This window comes from Bombus huntii, chromosome 8 (genome assembly GCF_024542735.1).
Source record: "Bombus huntii isolate Logan2020A chromosome 8, iyBomHunt1.1, whole genome shotgun sequence".
Taxonomy (NCBI): domain Eukaryota; kingdom Metazoa; phylum Arthropoda; class Insecta; order Hymenoptera; family Apidae; genus Bombus; species Bombus huntii.
This window is the reverse complement of record NC_066245.1, coordinates 11735070-11743138: the sequence shown is the minus strand read 5'-3', so window position 1 is coordinate 11743138 and position 8069 is coordinate 11735070. Positions and strand designations below refer to the sequence as shown.

The 8069-nt window shown below is 48.3% G+C and overlaps 1 protein-coding gene across 1 annotated transcript; it reads right to left on the bottom strand.

The window, feature by feature from the left end:
- Positions 1 to 451: 451 nt before the first annotated feature.
- Positions 452 to 3737, bottom strand: LOC126868399 (uncharacterized). The gene is made up of 3 exons (XM_050623759.1): positions 3602 to 3737; positions 540 to 2632; positions 452 to 457 (listed from the first exon to the last, which is right to left on the bottom strand). The coding sequence occupies exons 1-3, from the start codon at positions 3735 to 3737 to the stop codon at positions 452 to 454; spliced, it is 2235 nt and encodes a 744-aa protein (XP_050479716.1).
- Positions 3738 to 8069: the final 4332 nt, after the last annotated feature.

Genomic DNA, 8069 nt, shown 5'->3' with positions numbered 1-8069 from the left:
TCTCGAGATCGGGTTGAATTGGCAGTGGGACAAGCCTTTTGACGGCCCGATCCAAAACGCTCTTTGCCGTCTGAACTGTAGCTGTCCGGATGACACCATCGGCGCCTGGATGAACCTTGATAACTCGGCCCAGAGGCCAATGCATGGAGGGAACGTTGTCCTCTCTGAGGATGACGATTGTGCCTTTTTGGATGCCGTGTCCACCCTTGCTCCACTTATTGCGGTTGGTTAGCTCGTTCAAATACTCCTTATGCCAGCGGTTCCAAAAATGCTGTTTAAGCTGTTGGATATGCTGCCATCTGGAGAGGTCGGTTCGATGGAATGTCTCTGAAATCTCGATCACGTAAGCACATTAGTGAATCGCCAATGAGAAAATGTCCGGGAGTGAGGACTAGGAGATCATTTGGATCGGTGGAGATAGGAGTTAGCGGGCGGGAATTGAGGACTGCTTCTATTTCTATGATAAGAGTATTCAATTGTTCAGAGGTGAGTAACTCGTTGCCGGCTACACGCCTGAGGTGGCGTTTAAATGACTTCACCGCTGCTTCCCATAGCCCACCGAAATGCGGCGAATGAGGGGGAATGAAGTGCCATTCGATTTGTTTGTCGGCTAAAAATGCGGTCACTTTTTCCTTGTGATCGTCCGATTGTAATAAATCGTGAAGCTCTCGTAATTCGTTGCTTGCTCCTCTGAAGTTGGTGCCGTTATCAGAATGGATGGTGGAGCAATACCCTCGTCGAGCGATAAATCGGCGAAGAGCGGCGATGAAGGCTTCGCTAGTGAGATCGTCAACGAGCTCGATGTGTACCGCTTTAATTGCTAGGCATACGAAAATGGCTACGTATACTTTTATCTGACGACGGTTACGATCTCGTTTTTCCTTGATGTGGAACGGCCCGCAGTAATCGACGCCGACGTTTGTAAATGGGCGAGATTCCGTTACTCGCGCCTCCGGCAGATTACCCATCACGTATTCTACCGGCGGTGGTTGAGCGCGGCAGCAGCGGACGCAGCCTTTGATCGCCCGCCATACTTGACTTCGACCGTCAACGGGCCAGTATCTTTGTCTTACTGCGTATAACGTAGCCTGCGTTCCGGAATGCATGTGGATCTTGTGCTCGTGGTCTATGATGCGTGTTGTAACGGATGACTTAGGTAATACTATGGGATGTTTCTGGGCGAAGGTCATCGACGAATGACTGAGTCGACCCCCGACTCGCAATATTCCTTCCTTGTCTATGAACGGATTGAGTCGCGTGAGCTTACCCTTTATCGCCGCGTTCCGATCTTTTTGGAGTGTACGAATTTCCTCGGAGAAATGGATGTTTTGCAACAATTTTATCAGTTTATTGTGCGTTATGCGTAATTCAGTAACGGTTAGGGGTGCCGCTCGGTTCCTTTTCTGTTTCCAACGGAGGCAACGAGCTATGATTCGTATCAACTTGGGCCAGGATGAATATCTTTGCAACAAACTGTAATCGGCGGGGCTTGCGGACAGACAAATCGCCCCCTTCTGCTCCGGTACTTCAATTTGCGGTGTTAGCGCCCATGTCGGCCAATAGCCTTCCGACTGGTAGAGCCATGCAGGACCGTGCTGCCAGATGGTTGGGCGCAGAAACTCTTCGGGTGTTTGGCCGCGTGATATTAAGTCCGCGGGGTTGTCGTCGGTAGGAACGTGGCGCCAATCGCGGATGCTGGTTTTTGTTTGAATTTCGGAGACTCTGTTAGCGACGAATGTTTTAAGGGTGTGAGGTGATGTATTGAGCCAATGGAGGACGATAGTGGAATCGGTCCAATAGATAGTTCGAGTAATTTTGTGTGATAGGGCTTGTTGTACGGTTGACATCAGGGACGTAAGAAGGAGTGCTCCGCTCAGCTCGAGCCGAGGAATGGTCTGGCACTTGAGTGGGGCGACTTTCGATTTTGCGGTTAAAAGCTGGGTCCAAACACGGCCGTTGGTGTTAAGGGTTCGAAGATAAACACAGGCTCCGTAAGCCTTTTCGCTGGCATCGCAGAAACCATGCAGTTCAATTTCCATTGCGGACTCGATTATTGCCTTGCGTGGGAACCTGACGTTGTTTAATAAGGGTAATTGGGCATAGTACCTTTCCCACTCTGTATGTAACTCGATCGGAAGTGATTCATCCCAATCGATTTTCGACGACCATATTCGTTGAAGTAGCATCTTGGCCCGAACAATCACCGGTGCGAGCAGACCGAGCGGATCGTAAATTTTTGCAATCTCCGAGCTGATGATTCGTTTCGTGACTCGAGAGGGCGTGGGTTTGACTTCGACCGAGTAAAGAATAGAGTCGTCGGATGAATTCCAAAACACTCCCAGCGTCTTCAAGGTTTGCGAGTCGCCCAAAAAATGTTGGTGATTTGTTTCTTCTAAGGAAAGTCCGTGTAATAAGTCCTTATCGTTTGACGCCCATTTTCGTATGTTTAAGCCGGCCAGTTGAAGTAAATTGGTGAGTTCTGTTCTGAGCGTGAGGGCTTCGTCCTTCGTTTCAGCTCCGGTGAGAGCGTCGTCGACGTAGAAATCCCGCTGCAGTACCTGTGCTGCACGTGGAAATCGATGTCCTTCGTCCTCTGCCAGTTGCTTGAGGCACCGAATAGCTAGATACGGGGCTGCGGATAAACCGAACGTTACAGTGTTAAGCTCATATGTTTCTGTTTCTCCACTCGCGCTGCGCCATAATATCCTTTGATATTTCCGATCCTCTGGTCGTACGAGGAATTGCCGATACATTTTCTCGATGTCGCCGGTGAGTACGTATTGATGAGAGCGGAATCTAATTAATATATAAAATAAATCTTCCTGTAACTTGGGTCCTGTGTGAAGTGTATCGTTTAAGGAGGTTCCGGTAGTGCTTGGTGCCGATCCGTCGAAAACTACACGGAGTTTGGTGGTTTGGCTCGATGCTTTGGTCACGCCATGATGGGGTAAATAGTATCCGTTGTCGTCGGAGTGGTTGTCATTGACCTTCGTCATGTGTCCCAACGCCAGGTATTCCTGTATTACCGTTCGATATTCTGATTCGAAGCGTTTGTCGTGCTGGAATCGGCGATTGAGTGAGGCGAGTCGTTTACTCGCCAGCGTTTTAGAGGATCCGAGTGACTGAAGCTGATCGTTGAAAGGTAGAGCGACGATGTATCGTCCTTCGCTGGTGCGTCGGGTGTGGGCTTGGAAGTGTTCTTCGCATCGTCGATCTGCCTCTGAGATATGTTTAATTGAGGGTCCTTCATCGATTTCCCAAAACCGCGCGAGGTCTGCTTGTAAAGTCGTCGTGGATGTGTGAAATATGTTTGTAGCGGTTTGGGAAGTTGGACTCCCCCCGATTACCCATCCGAATCGCGTCTTTTGCAGACGCAGTCCAGGCTCGTCTGGCTGCGTGAGGTTGACTTGTCCCACACACATCGACGCGAGTGTTGAACCTGAGCTTAGTAGTACATCTATCGGAGCTGGTAAATGAAATCGTGGATCGGCCAATTTGAGATTTTTTGGTATCTCAAGTGTCGAACGATCGATGGGTTCGCTGGGAATTGAGGTTGATATGGTTGGAATGATAAGGAACGTTAATGTCCGCGTGTATGTACCGTCAGTGGAAGTGATCGTGGCCGTGATGTGTCGCTTAGAGGTCGTTGTCAAGGTGTCTAGAGCTCCGATCGGGACCGAACATTTGTTTTGCCTTATCTTTAACGATTTTGCTAATTCCTCGGTAATGAAGTTCATACTGGATCCGGTGTCGAGCAACGCTCGACAACGGATTGGTTGCTGTTTATCATTCAAAATATTAATCTGCGCTGTGATGACTAGATCATTGGACAGTAATTCGGATGCTATTGGTCTGGTATGTTCGGTCGTCAACGGAGTCGTCGATCGTCGGCGTCATTGGTTGTGTGTTCGTCTGTCACTGGGCGGTGGACTTGGAGACGCGGCTGTTCGTGGTGTTTCCGATCTGTGGTCTGTTGCGTGCTTTTTGCGGCGAGTGGGTGATACGCAAGGTGGCAAGGAAGGTGTTGTGGATCGGCTATTTAATGGGGAAGATTTCGGGCTGGACGTGCTGGAACGAGACCCTGAATGGCGTTTTGTCCTATGCAGCATTGTATGATGTCGTTCTCCACATATGCGACATGATCCTGCGAAACAATGCTTCGTTGTGTGCCCTTTCCCGAGGCAGTTGAGGCATAGTGATGCTCTTTTGACCTCCCGAATGCGTTCGCGAAGGGATTTGGTTTTGAAGGTGTCACATCTCCAAATGGGGTGTGGTCCTTGACAGGTGGGGCATGTTGGAGTAACCCGTGTCGCCGTAAGTGCATGCCCTCGTGATGCGCGTTGACGGACCGGAGTAGTTTGTTCCGGTGATTCTCTTGTTTGTCTGACCGTGGTGATCGGTCTAGAGCTTCGTGCTAATCTCTCTAGGAAGTTTAATAAATGAATGTACGGAGGTACCTCGTTATTGGGCAGCGTCATTTCCCATTGCTTTTGGATACTTAGTGGTATTTTCGAGAGGATGAGGCTGTTGAGCATAGCACTCGTATCGGGGTAGGACTCTCCTAATTTGTTCAATGCATATATATGTTGTTTAAATGTGTGGACTAAGCGCCTTAATTCCGTTGGAGACTCCTTGGTTATCCTTGGATAATCAATTATTGCCATGCAGTGACTGAAAGCTGTGTATCGTGGACATTCGAAACTTTCCTTGAGAACGGCTATAGCCTGACTGTAGTTTACATTACTAAGGGGTAACGCGTTTAAGCAATCGGCTGCTTCTCCTTGCAGGGCGGACTGCAGGTAATGGAATTTCTGTATGTCAGTGAGACTGGGATTTTTATCGATTGTGGAGGAAAAGGTATCATAAAACGTGTTCCATTTATCTAAGCTTCCGTCAAAAGTAGGGAGCCGAAGATCTGGTAATTTAATGGATATCGGATTTAAACTTGCGGATGATGCACAGGTTGGAGGGTTTATGGATGTCGACGGCGAAGCTGTTTGCGCGTTCCTCAGAAGATTTTGTAGCCTTGTGTCTACCGCGACGTACTGATCCCTTATTTCGAAGCCGCGCGCTTGTTCCTCCTCGTCCAATACTTCTAATTCGAGTTGAATCGCTTCGAATTGACTCGCAACTTCGGTCAGTTGTTTCTCGTAATTCTTTAATAAGGAATTTTGCTGACTCTCGGATTGCTCGTACTCGTCGAGTCGGTTCGATAAATATGTGAATCGGCCGCTACAATAGCCTCGTCTCCGACGCAGGGAGATTAGTTGGTCTTCGCTCGTCATCGTTGCCGAGGATAGGAGATGGTCGAAATAAGGAACGAGCTTACCTTATTGTCGTGCGGCGTGAGGTCGCGTGTATGTTAAGTTGTGAAATTCGTTGCGTTGATGGTTGTCCAGCTGCGACGGAAGGCTGCGTGGTTGCGTTCCCTTGCCAATGGGATGTGCTTCTTCGAAGATGACGCGCCTGACGTCACTGGTTTCGCTGTAGTGGATGCTCCTGCTTCCGCTGCTGGTTTTGATAAAGTCACGTGGCACTGTGTGGTCACTGGTAAGTGCACTCTTCACTGGCACGTAATCCGGCTCGAAGGACCAAAATGTTTCGATCATTCGCGGAGAGACGCGATCGCGAGATATCACGTCAACGAGAGTTGTAAGTTCTCGTTACGATTAAACAATCGACGCCACGAACTGATCGATTCCCTTATTTCGATTATGATAATAAGGGTAGTTTAATGAAATTTCACAAAATTAACACAACTAAATTAATGTTTATTGCAACAACTTATTAACTAGAAAGATATAAATGGAACAACAAAAAGAAAATGTGACTACGTAATGCGCGATATAAGATGTGTGTTGACTGTTTGGCTTCTCGAAATGTTCTGATTTTTTCTGGAAGGCGACCCCCACTACCTTCGGATCACGCCACATTCTTTTACGCCAGATAAAATAACGGCCACGAATCGACGTTTCTGGAGGTCGCCCTGCTTAATGAACCGTGCGCTTGCCACTACAATGTTTGTTTTGCCGGGCAGCCGCGACGATCCGTCTGCGACATTATAGTGCCGCGACCGACAGTTAAGAATATAATCTATGGCAAGCCGCATGGCGTAACAACGAGTATCCATTCAGAAATGTCCTCGTCAATCAATTAGTATTACGCTCGGAGCAAATCTCTCGCGAGTTTTCATATGTATCTTCTCGCAGTGATACCATTCGACTCTATGTCCTTGTCGAAAGTGAATAACCGTTAACGGTAACTTACGACGATCTTTAATCGCGTATTTCCTGAAAAAACTGTTCGCTATCTAGCGACACGTATCAAGGCCATTCCTTCGCGTTAGTTTGTCAATCTCGTTTCATTATCATAGGACAACTTTCTAAGAAAATCAGCCTTCCAGTTTGCCATGAATCAGCCTTCCAAATATCCACCGGCGCTCCGGAGGACTAACGCGCGTGAACGGGTCAAAGGATCGTTTTACGATTGCAATCCGTTAATTCAGCGGTCTCGGGGCGCTGCTCGCCAGCAGATTTACGGTGGTGCTTCGAGCGTTGCCCCTACGGTTGAGCTTCGCTAACCTAATCCTTCGGGTCCAACCTCGTCTCTTTCCATCCTTCCGACCGACACGTCGTCAAATCTGCCCTGACTCGTTGTGCGAACTAAAAGACTCCTCCGTCTAGTATGACAAACGTTATCCTTGACAGTAAACGTCACTAGTTTAGGCGCGATGATTCACGGCCTCCTGAACATAAACGGGCGCGAACACCTTCGAGGTCAAACACCGGCTTATTTTATATGCGGCTTAATTTTATGTGCACCTCCGCGGTACTTCTCGCTCGCGCGTATTCGTTGCGAGATCGAAGGGATCCAGAGGTGTGTACACCAGTGACACAACGGGTACAGAAGGATTTATCGCGGTTTGTGCCTCGTCTGGGAAGCATGAATGAACCCTGTTTCCCATTGGACATAGGATACCAGGTGGGCGGAAAGAGACGTTACTCTGCGGAAAGTTTCGCGTATACGTATTGCACGGGGTCAGAGGTCGCTTATTGCTAAGCTACCAGATCTCCAGGGATCCTTGGAAATTGAAAAGTTTCTGCCGTTTGAGGGGATCAGCGTGGCGAGTGGCGTTCCTCGCTATTGTGGGAATGAGAATGAAGTTTCAACTGGTCGGATATGCTGTTTCTTTTCTCCGTTTTCTTTCTCTGTTTTCTTTGTAGGCAGAACGGAGAGTTCGTACTCGAAGTACGAGTTTGTAATGCTTCACAGACCGCGAATTGCGCTGTATACGCTACTGATAATTTTGCATTTTCTGCGTGTCACAGCGTTGAATGTTCTGTACTCGTAAAGTTTACTGCGACTCTTAGCACGTGTTACAGAGAAGTAATTTCACGTTGCTTTGAAAATTTCTTCGACCACATAGTTTAATTTTATTGTGTGACCGATGAGGCATGAATTCACTATCAAAAAAAAAAAAAAAACCAACAATTCAAAATATTCGAGATAAGCTAAACAAATCAGGAAACGACGGAGCGTCGATTCCATGAAATTACGTTGGACGAAGGAACGAAACATCCGGTGAGTGGAGAAGCACAAGATATCTGGTCGAGAGCTGGGTTACGACAGGGACATTCAAAGGGAATTATGATGTCGTTTTACGAGCGCCTCGTGAAGTCGAAAGGGATTAAACCGCGGTTCGCCATGAGCGCGCGGGCCCGGTCGTTCAGATCGATGAAAAGGATCAAAAGAAGGACCGTAAAAGGTCCGACGCGTTCTGGCCGATCGAGCCGAAGAAATATTGAGAAATCTGTTACGATCGGACGGCTGTTCGTCCCCGAGTAGGTTCACCAGCCAGGCAAATTCCTTTCGGCCTGGCTTCGTTTTCGACGAAACGTCTGTTATCGTTCTGGACCCCCTCTGCGTCTTCTTCGGAACGTGCTCGAATATGTAGGACGAACACGGAACGTCATGTCACTCGCAGCGTCCTCTATTGTTCCCCGCCAAGATATCTCGTTCACGATTGTATTAGGTGTGGACCCGAGACCTGACCCTTCCACAGAACTTGG